Below are 18,257 nucleotides of genomic sequence, written 5' to 3' on the forward strand. Positions count from 1 at the left end.
GCATGGCTTGTGAGTTGTAAGCTGCTGCATTTTCTTCTTCTTTGACGATCACTCTTAGCCGAGTAAGATTGTCTTCCATGAATATGGTCTTAACAGTGAGTCCATAAGTGACTGTGAAGGCCAATTCTGGATCCGTACATCCTTCCACAGTGGTGACATAGGTTTCCAGGCAGGAGTTGATCATGGTGAGGGTTTGCCAAATGTGCCTTCCTCTTAGCTCATTTCTCCTTTTCGTCCTGAGTTCGTGCTTCTTCAAAGTCCACAACAGCTTTTGGTAGAGGCTATTCTCCAATTACAACTGCCAACCTAGCAGTTCGAAAGCCCCCCCGGGTGCAAGTAGATAAATAGGGACCGCTTACTGGCGGGAAGGTAAACGGCGTTCCGTGTGCTGCGCTGGCTCGCCAGATGCAGCTTTGTCATGCTGGCCACGTGACCCGGAAGTGTCTCCGGACAGCGCTGGCCCCCGGCCTCTTAAGTGAGATGGGCGCACAACCCCAGAGTCTGTCAAGACTGGCCCATACGGGCAGGGGTACCTTTACCTTTTACCTTATTCTCCAATTGGATCGCTTGCAGGCCAATGTTTCCCAGTTGTCGGTATTTATACTACATTTTTAAAGATTTGCCTTGAGAGCACCTTTGGATGATAATAATCAGGCATCTAAACAACATGACCTGCCCAACAAAGTTGATGTTGAAGAATCATTGCTTCAACACTGGCAATCTTTGCTGAACTAGCACATTAGAAACCTGGATGCAGCAGACAGCCATTTGCAATCAAAGGTGGCATCAGGCTGCCCTTCCATTTCAACAAACACATCCATGTCCCACTAGCTGCTTAAGCAAACGTATGTAATCTAAAGCTAAATCTTATGTTTCAAGCCAAGCAAAATGAGATTGGGTAATTGAAACTATGGGAACATCACAACCGTGAGTGCTCAGAAGTCCACTAAATTCAATGGGGCTTACTTACAGATCAAGTAGGGTTAGGGTCTACAGTCAGATTTGGGGAAAGTGCAGGGCTTACGTGGGGGCAGTGCAGAGTCACACAATCCTGAGGTTTTGAATTCCAGTCCAAGCACGCGCAAATAAGGGTGGGCTTCTAAGCATGTGAAGTCTACGGTTCTCTCAACCAGCCTCCCCTTGTTTTCCTGAACGTTCCAAACCAGACAGTGAGGATTCCAGACATACTTGAGTCCCAATAAAGCTATGGTGTGTCACTGCAAATGGAAATGTGTCTGTACTCTAGGGTTGCCAAATAACAAGGTGAAAATACAAGCCCAGTATATTTCCATCTCCAACAGCAAGGGGGAAGAACATGTGACCTTTCAGATGCGCTGGTCTATGATTCCTACCATCCTTGACCATGGGCTGTGCTGAGTGGGGCTGATGGGAGTTGTAGTCCACCAGCATCTGAAGAACCACAGGATTACCTGGGAAACAAATCAGAGATAGCCAATGTGGCACTCTCTGTAACATTTTTTTGCCCTACAACCCCCATAATTCCTGACCATTAGCTAAGCTGGCTGGCAAGGATGGTAGCTGGAGTCCAACAATATATGGGGGGGGGGGCACACCACTGGCTATTTGACAGACAGCGTTAGGTGGAGGCCCTTCACAGTGCAGAAATATAAAACACTGCAAGCCAGCATATACTCATCAAGCTGTTGTTAAACGCTTGAGCTTACAGTGACTAGTTGAGTACAGTGGTACCTCGGGTTAAATACTTAATTCATTCTGGAGGTCCGTTCTTAACCTGAAAAGGTTCTTAACTTGAAGCACCACTTTAGCTAATGGGGCCTCCCGCTGCCGCCATGCCGCTGCTGCGCGATTTCTGTTCTCATCCTGAAGCAAAGTTCTTAACCTGAGGTAATATTTCTGGGTTAGCAGAGTCTGTAACCTGAAGCGTATGTAACCTGAAGCGTATGTAACCTGAGGTACCACTGTACTCAGTGTTTCTCCTCAGACTTGAGTTGTCTGATCCTATGCAACAACATGTTCATTTGGGGATTTGAACCCTGAACTCCCAGGTCCTAGTCCGGCACTCTAACCACTACACCACACTGACCTCTTAGAGCACTTCTGCTATGGGCAGCTATATAAATTAAGTAGGTAAACAAATGTGAGAAAAGCAAAATGTCACTTAGAGAAAGATCTGAAATATTTTCCTTGAAGCTTGAATTTGTTTTATTCTGGGTTGTTTTGAAGTTTTAATGTGTTGTAAACCACTTTGAGATTGTTTCTTTAAAATATAAAGTGGTATAGAAATGAAATTATTATTATTATGAATAGTAATAAATGCACATAATAGGCTTGCAACCCAAGTCTTCAACCCCATGCACACTTTCCAAAGCAGTAAGATCACACTGGGACTTCTGCATAAACATACGAATAATTATGCGAGTTGTGCATAACTTCCAAAGTTGCCTTCTTTTCCCCCCTCTAGAACTCCTCTGCTGACTGGCAAAAAAGAAAGAAATTCAACAGGTGCAGCTTAACAGGACAATTGGAAAAACATAACCGGTTGGATATTTGATTTGCCGTGAAACACATAAGGGGGGGGCACGCCCTACCTGTGAGGTGGGGGAAGGAGTAATGCAACTGAAAGAGGGGGAGCCCTGCTTTGCATCAGGTGATGTTGACAACAGTTGTTCCCAGTGCTTTTCTTTATAACGATACTAAGAACGAACCTCTTTTCTTTTGCAACCATTTTGCGCCGCCACGCACGGCGCTTTGATCAAGCACGGCACCTCATTAAAACAACAACAACAAAATGGACTTTTAAAAAAATCACTGGGTTTTGCCAACTGAATAACAAACAGCCTGCTTTTTTTGCGGCAGGGCGATGCGAAGGAGTTAACTCGTGAGACTTCCCCCCCTCCTCCTATTGTGGGCGCGGCCTTTGAATCTCGGAATAGGATTTTTCGTTTCCATCTGCGCCCTCGCCAGAATGCATTAAAAACAAAAACTAGGAATACCTCTCGGGGGGGAGGTTCACTACTACTGCACTACGATCACTACAACAACTACCACTAGTAATAATAGTGAGGGGGAAAGGGATGGCGGGTGTGTGTGTGAGGAATATTAATACCTTTTTGCAATCCGCGCGCGCCATGCAAGCGGAGAAACAGGCGAGCCAGGGCGCGCCGCCTTTCCCCTCATCTCTCCTCCCACTGGGCGTTTTCCTCCCCTCGCTCCAGGGCGGCGGAAGCAGGAGGGAGACGAGCCCGCGGCGGGGGCTGCTGCATCAGCAGCATCTTTTGGGGGGCGGAGGAAAAGGGGCATCGCCATGGGGCCGGAGTCGCTGCTGCTGGACGTGGCCAACTGGAGCACGATCCTGGTTTGCGGGGTGCTCAAAGTGCCGCAGGGAGCCGCCTTGCTGGCTGCCAAGTCCGCCCGGGGAGTCAGCCTGGAGAGTTTGGTGCTGGAGCTGAGTGGGCAAGTAAAGGGATCTTTTTAAGTTCTGGGGCTTCGTTTTTCTCTTGGCTTTCGGAAGAGGGAGAACTCCCGTTTCTTTCTTGAGAGTTTCCTGGCGCTAAAGCACGCGAGGTCTTTCCCAACTTAGTGTTGGGAGGGGGAAAGCACTCTGAACACGCCCAGAGGCAAAGCACTCCCCGTTATGTTTTCATTTCCTGAGCTGCTTTCAACTCAAATTGGCATAGGTCGGGTTCCCGGGCGGGTCTCGCCTTCAGGCGCTGGCTGCTCTCAGGATTACTCAACTGCATTCTTGCATTTCACGGGGTCAGACTAGATGACCATTGGTGGACCTTCCAACTCCACAATTCTGGGATTGCTGTATCATGTGTGGCCTGCCTCCTACCAGATGATTCAAAAGTTCCAGGGCTGAGCTCGTTTTTGAAAACGGAAGAGAAATGTGAGCCTTGGCTCCTGTTTTCAAAAGACGTAAACATAGCTTTAATTTGCATGATGGCCTTTTCTTTTCTTTTCCCTTCTTTGGGCAACTTTGAAAAAATAAATAAATGAAGTAACAAGTAGTATCGTTGAGCATATGCAGATTTCATTCCCTGTATCGCAGACTGGCTCCAGGTAGCTTCTTCTATGCAGAATGGGTTGAGCTCCCTGGAGCAGAAGGTGTGGTTTTCCCACAAGCCGTAATGTATGTATTTTATGTACGGTATTTAAAATATATGGTCTGTTTTAATAAATCTCTTCTTTTAAGGTTGGGTGGGTACTTCTAAGGTTGTATTGCACAGAATAGTCACCTTATTCCAGTGCTGTGGACTTTACAACCACAGCCCTGCTAATAAAGCACAGAAAGCAAAAACAGCAATAATAAATCATTAGCTGTGTGTGTGTACACACGGTACCTATTAACTACATGCGAAACATTCTTCCTCTCAAAGAATTCTGGGTGCTGTAGTTTAAGGGTTGCTGGGAAATAGAACGCTGAAGGTTGGACTACAGTGCCCAGAATTCTTTGAGGGAATGAATGTGCTTTAAAGGTATAGCTTGTACCACATAGCCCTTCTGTGCTCCAGTGCAGTTGTGCTTCGTAACCCACAGATATTACTAGGTTTATTCATGCCCTGTGTTATTAAGGTCTAAGTCATATCTTGCCCTCTGTAACTGACCCCTATCAGAGGTGGATTTAGGAGATCACGAGCGGTTAAGGTGAAAATTGAAATTGTACCTTTCCCTTTCAGCTTCCTCGTATGCCTGCGGTATATGAGTTACTACAATTATCCTTTGCCGACGTATATAGAATATCCTATCATCATTGTTCAAGGTAGTACATTGCTCCTACCCACCAATATTGCAGCATCATTTGTTTCTCTCGCTCACGATCAACTTTTTCGTTTGTTGTGTTTCAGATGTCATTCTTTTGCTATTTGTTCTTCATTACAGTGGCAAAATGAAGCATGCTTTGCCTTACACAGCCATGTATCCTTTTAACTATCTGTTTGCTCATTTCCATTTATATAGCATTTCTGCTGGTTCTTTTTGTATTCCATCTTCTTGAATGAAGCAACTGTTTTCCAGCACACATTCCTGATCTGATGTGCACATTTTCCAGGATCTTATTCAGGTGTTTTCTGGTGGGTTAAGGTGCAGCATTTGCAATTGATTCACTGTAATGGAATATAAGGACCTTGTGGGAAAAGTTCAGGTCCAGCATGAATAGCCTTTCTTTTAACTCCTGGGATTCTTTTATTTTTAGCTTATGTGCCGTGCTTATAATTAAAATCAAAACTCTGTACCAGGGTAGAGCAACCTGTATACATTGCACATAAATATTTACATAATTTGCTTACTTTGCATAAGGGGTAATTAAACCCTGTCCAAATTCCCCTCTGGGTTCTGGCATGATGAGGCATTGCCTATCTTTTACAGCATGATCTCCATCCTTTTTGGGCCTATGGGCACATTGGAATTTTGAGTGTGTTTCGGGGACCAGCGCAAAATGGCTGCCTGGGAGGCGTAGCTCACAAGATGGCTGCCAGAGAGTGGTGTATCCAATCACAAAATTTACAGCCTTGGGGCTAGAAACCCTATGTGGTGATTTTTACAGGCTACCTTTGCAATTTAGTAATTCCTTAATTGGCTTTTAATTCATTCCTTAAGCTACCTTGAGAAGATAGGGTGTAAATGCATTTAACCCAGTGAACTACCAAGTGTCCACCTGATTGCCATCATCCTTATGCAACTTAACCTCAAGATTAGATTTGTGGCAGGATGGTACATGCTAACCCTGCAGAAATGGATAGTGGACCTGGCTATGGTAAGTAGTTGGAAGGAACGCGCCGATTGCCTGGTTTGCACATCACGGTAAGCCAAACTTTGGCTCACCCAGATTGCGTGAATGCGCAGGCTTCCAGAGGAAAGCTTGCAGCCACTTTTGACTTTTTAAAATCCTGCACCACACTGAGCTAACCCAGGTTGGTTAAGCTCTTTCCTTACTAACCACAAGCTGAATAATAAACAGTGGCTACAGCTCATGGTTAGCAAGGAAAGAGCTGGAACATAAGCCCAGGTTCGGATGACACACTAAGCCAAAGCATGGCACAGCTCCGTGTGGCAGGAAGTAAAAAGAACAGGGAGGGGCAACGTAGCTTTGAATTTCTTGCTGCCAGGCCACAAGCTTCTCATGGGCCAGTTGAGTCATAAGCTTGGCATGCACATCATGCTCAGCAAGTCTCTTTTGTTTAATGCAGTGTTTCCTAAACTTGGGTCTCCAGCTGTTTTTGGACTACAACTCCCATCATCCCTAGCTAAAAAAGACCAGTGGTCGGGGATGATGGGAATTGTAGTCTGGAAACAGACCCCAAATTTGGGAAATTGTCGAATGGTTCCAGTTCTTGGTGTAAAGTTTTCATGTGTACTGTGGGAAGGTGGTGGATTGGAAAGCCAGAACCCAGTGACCTGGCTGTTGAATGCCCCTCCCCCCCTTTCACCTGGATTAAGATATACCGTATTTTTCCGTCTATAAGACGTCCCCATGTATAAGATGCCCCCTATTTTGGGGACTCAAAAATACACAGTCCACCCTCAGCAATATCCGTATATAAGATGTCCCTTAATTTTTGACATTATTTTTTAGGGGGAGAACCTAGTCTTATACACGGGAAAATATGGTATATTATAAAACATTTATGCATTGCTGCAGCGTTTCTTACTCCTGAAAATCACTCATAGGCTCATTCTCCTGCTGCTTATGGAAAACGAGGAGGAGCTTAAACTATGACAAGTGAAACCTTTGCTGAGCCAAGCCATTTTAACAAATTCTTTATTCTATTTCTTGCCTCTATGAGTGTTGAAAGAGCCATTCAGATTGCAGCTGGCTTTCCTAAATTACCGTATTTTTCGCCCTATAGGACGCACTTTTTCCCCTCCAAAAATGAAGGGGAAATGTGTGTGCGTCCTATGGGGCGAATGCAGGCTTTCGCTGAAGCCTGGAGAGCGAGAGGCGTCGGTGCGCACCGACACCTCTCGCTCTCCAGGCTCCAGGAAGCTATCCGCAAGCCTTGCACGCCCGGGGGGAGTTCCCCCGGGCGCGCAAGGCTTGCAGGCGGCAGCCTGCAGCGCGGAGCACGGGGCGCCCTCTGGAGGACGCCCCGTGCTTCGCGCAGGTGTCCACAAGCCTTGCGCGCCCGGGGGGGAGAAGCAGAGCGCCCTCGAGCCCCACAAGCTCGGGGGACAGCGGGGAGGCGCAGCGCCATCCCACTGTTCCCCGACCTGGTTTTGGGGGGGAAATAAAGGGAAATTTTTTTTTCTTTATTTCCCCCCCCCCCAAAAAAAAGTAGGTGCGTCCTATGGGACGGAGCGTCCTATGGGACGAAAAATACGGTATATTTTTTTATTTTAAATAAAGAGAGCTGAATCTGTACTACTATAAAGTTATAGGTAGACTTCACAAGATTGGAGAGGGGCTGAGATTGACTATGTTTGTATTTTAAATGTTTGGGATTAAGCAAAATATGCACTCCTGGGTTTGCAATCCTAGTCCCATTTACCTGGGAGTTAGCATCACCGAATTCAGTACAACTTACTTCTGAGTGGATGTGGTTGTGATTGAGCTGTCAAGTCTTCAGAAGTTTAAAGTAGACTTAAATCTCAGCTCAGAGTTAAAACTCTCCAAAGCAGCTGATTTATCCTGAATTGGGGCAGTTTTCCACCACACCCACTACTTCCCACTCTATCCCTTTTCCTTCCCTGCAGAACTTAAGCACTGTAATCAGTGCTGCAAGTAAACTTGTGCAGCTTCAATATCTTTGGCGGACGAGAGATTCCGGGCAAGTGAGTGCCACGACTTGGAGTCTAGCCACATATACCTGTGCAAGTAAGCAGCTTCTCAAACTTTTAGCTTTGTTTACTTTAATACAAATAAAACAAGGATGCCAGCATCAGAACATTTTCTAATGCAAATTACGCTGTGCAAACTCCCGCTTTAGTCCCCGCACCCCCCCCCCCAGAAAACACACATCCTTGTTTTGATGGGAGCAGCTCATGCCTGAAATAGAATTGCCTCCAAAAATTGTGTAATGCAAACTTCTGAGTTTCCTGCTCAAAGGAATTCCAAGGGAAATTAAACGTTTGTCGGCCTAATAACATTTTGGAGACGGTTCCTTATATCCTTATACAGAGAGAAAATGAATGGAAGTTGTGGGCGCCATCTGTACTGTGAGTGCCGTCTGCACTGGAAATTCTGCTGGGAGTGGTGTAGAAACTACACGCAGTGAACAAAGTTTACTTAAACGGGCTGGATTTGCTTGCAGTTTTAATCTGAAACAAAATTTTGAATCGCACATGGAAGGAGAAACATCAGAGGAATGCAGAATTATCAGCGAAACATCTTGCGTAGGGGGTAAAAGTGGTTCTAAACTGAGCCATTTCACTTATCTTGGGGAAAGCACAGGTTTCAAAAGGCCAGTATATTTGCTTGACGACTCTCCCCTTTTGCCTGTTTAAAGTGTGCTAATATGCTCTCTTTCAATTGCAGCCAGAATATTTACAACAGTAATGACAACAAAGGATGTTACAGGTAATATTGTAATGTCGGGTGATTTGTGTGTGTGTCAATTTAAAATTTGTTTCGCTGAGAACAATAAAATAAGGGGTCCTTAACTGGTCAGCAAATACACTGACACATTTCCATCAATAGCAGTAGTGCAGATGGTTTTATGCTACCTGGTTACATAATTTTTGTTTCACTGGCATATAATAAAGCAAAGAGATGGGTTTTTTTTGGGGGGGGGGGGACACAGACTCTTGCAAATACAGTGGTGCCCCGCAAGACGAACGCCTCGCAAGACGAAAAACCCGCTAGACGAAAGGGTTTTCCGTTTTGGAGGCGCTTCGCAAAACGAATTTCCCTATGGGCTTCCTTCGCAAGACGAAAGCCCATAGGGAAATCTCCAGGACAGCGGGGAAGTGCAGCGTGTCTTCCCCACTGTCCTCGGACCTCCTCCGAAGGCTGGCAGTGGGGCGGAGAGACCTCCTCCCGCCGCCAGCCTTCGGAAGGCTGCTCCGAAGGCTGGCGGTGAGGCGGAGAGACCTCCTCCCGCCACCAGCCTTCGGAAGGCTGTCCTGAAGACTTGCGGTGGGAGGAGGGTTTTCCTTCCCACCGCCAACATTCAGAATGCTGTTCTGAATGTTGGCGGTGGGGAGGAAAAACCCTCCTCCCACCGCAAGCCCCGGGAACAGAGGAGAAGCGCTGCGCGCCTTCCCCTCTGTTCCCGCACCTGTCCTGAAGGCTTGCGGTGGGGAGAAAAGCCCTTCTCCGCACCGCCAGCCTGGCAAGCGGTCTCCATAGGAACGCATTAATTGATTTTCAATGCATTCCTATGGGAAACCGTGCTTCGCAAGACGAAAAACTCACAAGAAGAAAAAACTTGCGAAACGAATTAATTTCGTCTTGCGAGGCACCACTGTATCTGGTTTATGCTGTATCTCTTTAGGGGGAAATGCTTGAATTCTTTTCGACAAGTCAGTCTCTTCAGACCTGTTCTTTGCATTTTAAACGAAAGGATTAGAAGCATCTACTGTGGGAATTTGACTTAAAATCCTCTGCATATAAATTCTGCAAGTGATTTATATTAATATTGTACTTTCAATATTGATATTGACAAGGCAGGTGGAAATGTACATTCCAATCAATCTGCCACTTTGCAGGCGTGGATGGCAACCGTGTGCTTTGCATCCAGCAGTGCATCTCACAACCGGCACTGCGCATTATGTTGCAGTTAAGGGGATCTGTAGACAGAAGTCGCCTTCCGTGTGTGAATTTTGCCTTGTGGGATGCATGCAAATTAACACAGTTGTCAGGTATTTCAGTAGCTACTGTGAGGTCAGCTTGGCATAGCTGTGATTATACCTGGAAGTTTCTTTTAGCTTCTGGGCTCAAATATTGGCCTTTTAAAACCTTAAAGCGGGGGTAGTTAACCTGCAGACCTATTTTGCTGAATTAAAACCCGCATCAATCCCAGCCTGTATGGCCCGTGGTCAGGGTAATGATGGGAGTCGAAATTCAGCAGCTTCGAGAAGGCCATGTATTAGCCACACCTGCCCTTAAATGCTTTGGGGCCAGGCTATATGAAAGACTACCATTTCCCAGGATTGAAGAATTAGCATTCAAAGCCTTGCGCTCTGGTCCACAAGTAAAAGTGGTTAGGTTAGCATCAAGGACAGGGCCTTCTCCATGGTGGCTCTTTATTTCTGGAATGCCCTCTACAGAGAAAATTGTATGGCACAGACCTTTAAGAAAATGCTTTGGGGCTTTAAAAAATATTGTGTGTTGTTGTTGTTTTTAGAACTGTTATCTGTAACTGTTTTTAATACTGACAGTTTTTACTGCTATAAATCGTAGAATGTTAATGTTGTATTCTACTCATCGATCGTAACCTGTATCGAGAGTGTGTATCCTACGAGAGACTAACTAGAAATATATTAAATATAGTAAATTAAGTTACAGTAAAATGGAGAAAAACAAAGCAATTTTTAACTAAACACTTCCCCCCTCCCACAGTTTTGGTCCGTTTCATAGTCATGATGGCTCTGAATATATGGGTCACAGCAACTATACTGCACTACAGGAAGCCAGCAAAGAAGAGTGATTAAGATGACGTTCTGTCTATTTTGAGTGGTCTGGACCGAAAGAAAGAATGAAACCAATATATGAGACGGTAAATTAGGACCAAAGTTATCACCAAGCTTCAGTAAATCAGCAATCCATTTAATGGGAAACTGGTGATGTTTCACATACTAAAGGAAATTGCCACTATGAATTCAATAAAAGTTTTGATATTTGTTGGCATGCATACACTTTTAAAGTATTTTATAAGAAAATTTTAATGGATTGCCGAATGTGTGCCCATATACAATTATTGAAATACTAAAGCAACTTCTTATGCCTCTCACTCTCCCATCAAATATCTGTTGCCCAACTTAAATGCAGCTGTGGTGTCCCTTTTTGTCAAATTCTAGTTACGTATGATACAAGCATTGTTCCAGGGTATGAGGTTGTAGCACCCTTAAATGTATTAGTTGCTCTTGCATCAGCCCCTTACCATAAAACTTGGTTTTATAGCCGAAGCTTCTGTTTCTTTCTCACACACAACTGGACTCTTAACTCCTCTACTTGTTCAGTAAACCTATTGGTCCTGCCTGCTGCATAGTAAGTTGGTTCTCAAGTTTCATGGACTGCAATAATAGTTTAGAATAGCTAAGTTTCTTTGGATTGGGGTCTTATTTTTTTACACATCCAACTTCCTATTGGTTAGCTGGTTCTCAATATCTAATGGGTGCCTGTAAAAGAAACAACAGCCTACATAAATGCTGTAAGCATTTCCAAAATAACTGCAAGAATGGGTTTGTTTTGGTTGAAATACACATTAAACTCCAGGAATATAAACCCCAATTATAAACTCGCCTGAGCTGGGAAAAACAGCTGCTTAGGCTGGCTACCTAGGATTCAGTGGCATTTTTGAATGACAGTTGAAAAAGAGCGGCAATGCTTTGTCACAGTTCAGAAAGCATAAATATACAATCCTTTATTTTGAAAGGCACTTTTGGAAATGTTTCCAAATATGTGAAAGCAAGCAGCCATGGAGCAAGGAAAAGGCAAAAATGGTGTTTGAGCTGAATCTGTACAATGAGAATCTATACACCTTTTTGAGCAATCCAAGCCATAGAAACCTTGTATGATTAGAACCTATTTTAAGTCAATAAAAGCTTTATATTAAACACAATGCTTCTTACATTGTTTAAATCTATGCTTGGGGAAAATAAACCTTCTATGGCTTTATCTGCTGTAGCAGTTATACATTACCAAGGAATGAGTAACATCAATTTAGTCTTAGCGTAAAGGTAAAGGTACCCGATTGTTAGGTCCAGTTGCAGATGACTCTGGGGTTGCGCGCTCATCTCGCTCTATGGGCCGATGAAGCTGGCGTTTGTCCACAGACAGCTTCCGGGTCATGTGTCCAGCATGACTAAGCCACTTCTGGCGAACCAGAGCAGCACACGGAAACACTGTTTACCTTCCCGCTGGAGTGGTACCTATTTATCTACTTGCACTTTGACGTGCTTTCAAACTGCTTGGTGGGCAGGAGCTGGGACCGAACAATGGGAGCTCACCCCGTCGTGGGGATTTGAACTGCCGACCTTCCAATTGGCAAGCCCTAGGCTCTGTGGTTTAGACCACAGCACCACCCCCGTCCCTTAGCACTAAGGTAGAAGACGGTATTTCAAGGTGTCATTCCTTGGCAAAGTGCCCTGCACTGCGTTATGGGGTAAATGCTACCTAGGAATTCCCATTGTGTGGAAAGCTTTACAGTGTTTAACGTGAAGAGAGAAGACTTACTACAAGCTGGTGTGTGGATGGGGGCTGTTGTCAAGTAGTGCAAATTAAAGAACCAAAGCAATCATAAAACCAATGCATGCTTGCATGATCCAGTCCAAAATGCATACATTATCAATGACTTGTCAATTTGCCTCAAAGGGTTTCCCCAATTATACAGGCAGGGAATCCTCCTGGATTGGTGTAGCAAACAAGCCACTCTGGATATTAAGAGAATTCCCAGCTCTCATCAATTCCTAACTAGCATGGCCAATGGGGATGATACGAGTTGGGAGTCCAGCAATATTTGGAGCTGGTCATTCTTGTTCTGAAGATACTTCAGTACCTCATGCCACATTTCCAGCTAGTTCAAGTGCAAAACCTAGCAGTGCCAATGTTTACTCCCTTGAACCAGGTACAATGTGGAAGTTGCGTCTTAAGCAGCAGCCTGTTCTCAGAACAGTGGGATACAGAAAACTACAAGCTAGGAGCATATATGGCTGTTATCAACTGCATGACAAACTACCTTTTAGTTTGGAGAAATCCAAGCAGAGGGGGACACAAGTGGCATATGAAATTATGCATTGTGTGAAGAAGGCAGACAGATGAGTTGGCAGACTTCCTGTGGCTACTGGATGATGGGCCTTGGGTAGCAGGGGCTCTTAAGGAAGGTATTGCCAGATACCTTCCTATATGAACATCAATCTATTTCTGCCAAACTTGCAGGGAAATTTCCAAAGACTTGCTCAATTTGTGGCTTTTTCTCCAGAACTATCGGACAGATACTGCATCTCTAAACCAGGAGTGGGAAATCTCTGGCCTGGGTGGCCTCACCTTAACCAATGAAGTCTTTAAAAATTTGGGAAATCCAATGGTCTTTCTTTTAAAAAATGCATCCATTCAGGGGACTCCGGTACCATAGGCAGCTTTGGGAAATTAGATTTAAGAATATGGTCCCACTGCTAGAGTCTGAGACGGATTTCCAACTACCATCTTCTGCCAAGAGGGAGCTGGTCCTGGGCCCACCCATTTTCCTTACCTAAGAGTGAGTCCCTGTGAATTAATCAGATCCAAAACGTGATGGTGGCAAAGGATGGTCTACATAGGCAAGAGACAAACAGAACAATCCTGCCAATGTTTACTAAGACCAAAGCTCCATTGTGCTCAATGGGGTTTACTTCCAACAAAATATGCTCCAGAATTGTTGTCCAATGCTGTTTTAGGGAACTGATTTGAACTCTTGCTCATGAGGAAATAGGACATGGCCTCCCCTTCTCACCACCACCACCCTTTCCTCAGTGGTCAAATTTGATAGCTGTCCCTTCAACCTTTGGATGTCCCATTATCTTCTGACAGATTGGCTTATACAAACACAAGTCCTGAATGTACCTGCTATTCTTCTGCCAAGCTTCAGTGCTTATGCTATTCTCTGGAAAGGACGTGAATTAATGCTTCACTCTCCTTTTAATCAGGCACAGAACATCATCTGATCTTTCAAAAGGTGTTACACAAAGCTACTTTTAAACACAGGGAACATTTTGTCCAGCATTGGTTAGCTGATTCCAAGAACTGTTAAAAATGCATTTCCCTATAAATGTATGTAAGCAACATTTTGTCCTTCAGAATTCTAAAATAACATTTCTATGCAAGATGTTCCATTTGCATACTTCAATTTATAAAAATCAACTTACCAACATCAGGAATTATTTAGTCTTACTCAAATAGTTTATTTAAAAATATATATATATTTCTTCCAATTCAGAACTTCCCACAAATAACAATTTTATATAAAATATGTATGCCTTCAGTGAATGGAAACAATTTTTATTGTATACATGTTTTAAAAATAAGTTTTGTATGCAAAATATGCATTTTTAAAAATATGCTATACTCTCACTATTCAAAACAAGCAGGTAAAATGATAAACTCCTGCTGTGCCACTGGGGCTTAAAGATAACTGAAATGATAAAGGTATATTTTAAATTATGGGATGCACAGCTTCTCATACCTAGTGTGTGTATAAACAGTATAACTGAATATATGGTTGGTGAGTCACAGTGGTTTAGTGGAAAGATGTACTTATAGGCCCATGCCAGTGGATCTTCTTTCCATGCGTGACTCAGTAAAACAAATTCTTACTTATTTCAAGGGGGTTTGAATGAGAGAAGATCCCAGTTTGTAGTGAGCTCAAACTTGCTGCATTCTACTGCACAAGCCCTCCTGAAGCAACTGAAAACTAAAGGGGAGTGGGGTCCTGTTTGGTGAATTGTACCTTATGGGTGTCTATTGGGTGGAAATCCAATTTTTTTGGTTGAGATGTTAAATAAATCTTGGTTCTCTCCTTTCAAATATCTACTAAGGAAAACAACCTAGTGAAATGTCTCATTTCCTTCATTCAAATGTTAATTCTGTATTTCATTAGCACTAGCACACAACATATATATGCAAATATATGTAAACATATGAAAAAAAGAGAGAGAGACCAAGGAGGAGGCTACAATAGTTCTTTTTTCTTTTCCTTTTTTTTTTACTGCCATCATGTTTTAACATTATAGCATACTGTAGTTGTATAAAACATGCATTTTTCTGGATAAATTATGGACACGGCATTAAAAATCTCACATAAATTATATTTTGTACAAAATCAAATTTTTTTATTAAAAAAAATCTGATTAAGTGCCTCTAAGGCCCTTTCCTCACATATGTTCTCAAAAACACACAACTGAAATTATTTTCCTATTCCAAATGCTATGTGCTAAGAGAACAGGATTCAAGAAGTTTAAAATACATCTACAGTATGTTTCAATCGTTAAGGATTGGTGACAGTCCTTAGATATTGTGTGGTGAAAATGTAAAAATAGATAGTATGCAAAAAACAAACAAAGGCAGAACGATGTTTTGCAGCACTTAGTAAGGGTAATATAAAACCAATGACTAATACTGAGGTTTGTACAAAGGGTGGATGGGAAGTTATGCCTAAGCATGAAACCTATATATTAGTTCTAATACTACCAGATCATTGTTTTTGAAACCATTACTCAACTGACCCCTCCCTCCCCTCCCCTCCCTATTTAGATATACATTCAGAATAGACTGACATTGATATAAACTATTATATTGTAAACATAGTGCACTATATTGTTCTGCCACAAAGCAAAATTGCATCCTAAGAGCTGGCAAACCTCTGCATCCTTTATCTCTCTTAAATATCTAGAATGGGCACAGACTTTAAGGAAATGACATTAATTTAAGGCATTCAAGACTGGTAAAAGAGGACTGCCCATTAAGTAGTAACTGGATATATACTTGGAAGTTATTATTATATGTCGCTGCTGAACACAGACATGCAGCCTTTGATATACAGATAATGAATGGCAAAATTCAACAGTATGGCTTTATACATGTGCATAGTTGCAACTGCAGGTAATGGTATATGAATAATATGTATAAAAAATAAAGTGGAAAGTTTTTTTTTAACCCTCTTGCAGCATTACAGTACAATATACATATTTACACACCAAAACACATACACACACAGTATAATGGTCACTTCTTTAAGATGCTGTCTTCATCAGTGTGTCAGACCCTCCTTATCGCCCTTTTTTCTGGCAAAATTGCTGGTTGCATTTCTCTATAAAAAAAACTGACCAAGAGATGGGTTCATCACGTTTCCCCACTCCTTTTATTCCTCTTGTGACATGTAGTGCGAGTCTTTCCCAGAAATAATTTGTAGAACAGAATCTGAGAGTATCCTTGTACTATTCACCAACCATTCCTAACTTGCTCAGTCATCCAGAGGGATTACATTAAAAAAACAACACAGGAATTATTAGTATGTTGTATTGCAGCAAAACACACACACACCTCTGTAAACTTCTTATCTATTTATACTTGAACTGTCTTTCAGAAACACCTATATATATATATTCGTAACCCCAGGAATATGATGGTTCAGTCTTATCGACTCCAATAGTGATAGTATTCATAGGAGGCAGTTAGCTGAAAAAGAATAAAAAATGGATCTGGTCAGTAAAATCTAGAAAACATATTTGAAAACAGTGAAATTAATTCTGTGGCCTGCAGGCTCCCAAACAAGATCCAAGCCAAAAGCAGCATTGGGAAATTGCTGGACCTCCCACCAGCCTGGGACAGCCTAACAAGTCAAGGGGGTCTTCCAACCTGCTTTGAAATCGTTTGATAGGACATCTGTTTGATCTCCTGTTCCCTTCCTGTCTTAGAAGAAGGATGAAGACTCTTTGTTTCTTTCTTCCCTTTAAACAAACAGCAGTGGGCACCAGGCAAAATAAGTCTTCCAAACAGCTCAAGGGCAGCAGGCATACACAGCCCTCCTCTTCCTGGTTTTAAGGTGATTTTGACCACCATTACCCCCTTAAAGGGTTCAAGACGAGACTTCTGTATCTCTTAGTTTTGAGCCCCATTTTGCTTCCAATGTGAATGCAGCTGCTGAGTTGTGGGGAGGGTGGGTCTTTTTTGCTTTTAGCAGTTCCTATTTTCGTATTTAAAAAAACTACTAAAGTAAAGAAAAATACAGGTATTTCACCAAAAAGAAACTCTGGGTTGAAAGTCTTAGCATTTCTTGGCTGACCAGGGTGGAGGAGTGTTCCAACGTCCTCCTCAGGGATGGCCATATTTGCTTTGGGGAAATAGTTTCCAACATGGGTCCTCCAATGCAAAGCAACTTAGAGAGCAATCCTATAGCGAGATCTGCTGGGATGAGTGTGGGTATCCAACTGAGCCAGGAGGTTCTGGATGAAGCCAAGGTATGCCAGCTTAACTTCTTCATATGCGTCTTGGTCAGAAATAAGTTAGCGTATGTCTCTCTTCTTGGCTCAGCTGGGACCCAGCCAGCTAAGCCAAGTCTGGTTGACTGGAAAACAGGTGTAAACCCTGAAATTGGGGGGGGGGGGTGTTGTCCCACGGGCATATAGCAGCAGGACCAGAGAGGGGGTACTTTGGCTAGATCATAAAACTCTCCAGCTTGGTCACATGATCTTAGAAGCCAGCATAGGTTTGGCCAGCAAAAAGGGTGATGCAACCCAAACAGTATTTTAATGGCTTGTTTTCCCTCTGCAAGGCTTGGGGCAGCTTGGCCAGCACTTTACGCTACCTTAACTCACGCTGGGGCTTGCTCTATGCTTGCTCTATGCTAGCTTCTTGTACCGAGGTTTGGTCCCTTCTATCACGAATGAGCTGTTATAAAAATAAAAATGGCACACCGATGCAAAAAAAGCATATCAAGTTCTCACGGCACTACCAAAGAATGCAATACGTATGCAAGTCATCAGCTAAAATAAAAGCTGCACCACACTTCAAAACATATATATGTTGCTGCCCACATTTGAGCCTGGAGCAACATATAAAAAACTTAAACATACATTTTTTAAAATAAAAAAAACGTTTTTTGCAGAAAGTTAGTAATACACAGTTGAAGAGCATCTTACAATACAGATGGCCATGTGGGTTTTGAGAACTACATTTTCAAAATACTTCAGAAGTTAGATGCATGCATCGTTGAATATTTTTTGCATTTGTCGTAAAATTGCTTTTGGGAGTTTTTAAGCTGGCACACTTTGACTGCTGAGAGAAATCCAAACAGCATGCTTTGTTTTAAGAAAGCCAATCCATTCTCCTACAGATAGTCACCCATTTACCTCTTCAGAACAAACACATCGTTATCATCATCATCGCTATCATCAAGATCGTTATCGTTCCCAGCATCATCAATATTAAAATCAATATCAAAATCAATATCATCAAATGACCAATCCCAGTCTCTACATGCCACATCAATTAATCTGTAAAATGAGGTTTTAAAGTTTATGAGCCACAGTCCACTAAAAACAATTCTTAATATGGCAATTAGTGCAACTTTCTCCTGATGCAGTAATGGTGACATATTGGCTGCAGTCTAGAATCCATATACACCATTCCTGTGTGCTTTCTT

General features: G+C 43.0%; 2 protein-coding genes and 1 long non-coding RNA gene across 8 annotated transcripts in view; 1 reads left to right on the top strand and 2 right to left on the bottom strand.

Moving 5' to 3' along the window:
- Positions 1-331: 331 nt before the first annotated feature.
- Positions 332-3,188, bottom strand: LOC128410180 (uncharacterized). Its single transcript, XR_008329409.1, has 3 exons — positions 3,089-3,188; positions 2,371-2,457; positions 332-1,430 (listed from the first exon to the last, which is right to left on the bottom strand). It is a non-coding gene; the product is annotated as an uncharacterized LOC128410180 (long non-coding RNA).
- Positions 3,189-3,216: 28 nt separating this feature from the next.
- Positions 3,217-10,764, top strand: SLC66A3 (solute carrier family 66 member 3). Its single transcript, XM_053380998.1, has 7 exons — positions 3,217-3,435; positions 4,662-4,744; positions 4,830-4,899; positions 5,680-5,737; positions 7,675-7,795; positions 8,456-8,497; positions 10,481-10,764. Exons 1-7 carry the CDS (start codon positions 3,287-3,289, stop codon positions 10,570-10,572), a joined length of 615 nt encoding a protein of 204 aa, XP_053236973.1. The 5' UTR covers positions 3,217-3,286; the 3' UTR covers positions 10,573-10,764.
- Positions 10,765-14,100: 3,336 nt separating this feature from the next.
- ROCK2 (Rho associated coiled-coil containing protein kinase 2) overlaps positions 14,101-18,257 on the bottom strand; it is a 72,434-nt gene continuing 68,277 nt past the window's right edge. For 4 of the 6 annotated variants that reach the window (XM_053380996.1, XM_053380991.1, XM_053380990.1 and 1 more), the window contains 2 exons: positions 17,965-18,108; positions 14,101-16,291 (listed from right to left, as the gene is read on the bottom strand). In XM_053380996.1, coding sequence (XP_053236971.1) covers positions 16,288-16,291; positions 17,965-18,108 — 148 coding nt within the window. In that variant the 3' untranslated portion in view covers positions 14,101-16,287. Of the gene's footprint in view, positions 16,292-17,420; positions 17,504-17,964; positions 18,109-18,257 lie in introns of all 6 variants that reach the window. The other 2 variants (XM_053380993.1, XM_053380994.1) reach the window with 2 other exon arrangements.

This window comes from Podarcis raffonei, chromosome 3, assembly GCF_027172205.1.
Source record: "Podarcis raffonei isolate rPodRaf1 chromosome 3, rPodRaf1.pri, whole genome shotgun sequence".
Taxonomy (NCBI): Eukaryota; Metazoa; Chordata; class Lepidosauria; order Squamata; family Lacertidae; genus Podarcis; species Podarcis raffonei.

Bases quoted from the DNA above. Each gene is read 5' to 3' on its own strand.
- SLC66A3 (XM_053380998.1), top strand. From the start codon at position 3,287: ATGGGGCCGGAGTCGCTGCTGCTGGACGTGGCCAACTGGAGCACGATC. The intron at 4,745-4,829 runs GTAGTACATTGC...GTTGTGTTTCAG, and splicing joins TCCTATCATCATTGTTCAAG to ATGTCATTCTTTTGCTATTT. The intron at 7,796-8,455 runs GTAAGCAGCTTC...TTTCAATTGCAG, and splicing joins AGCCACATATACCTGTGCAA to CCAGAATATTTACAACAGTA.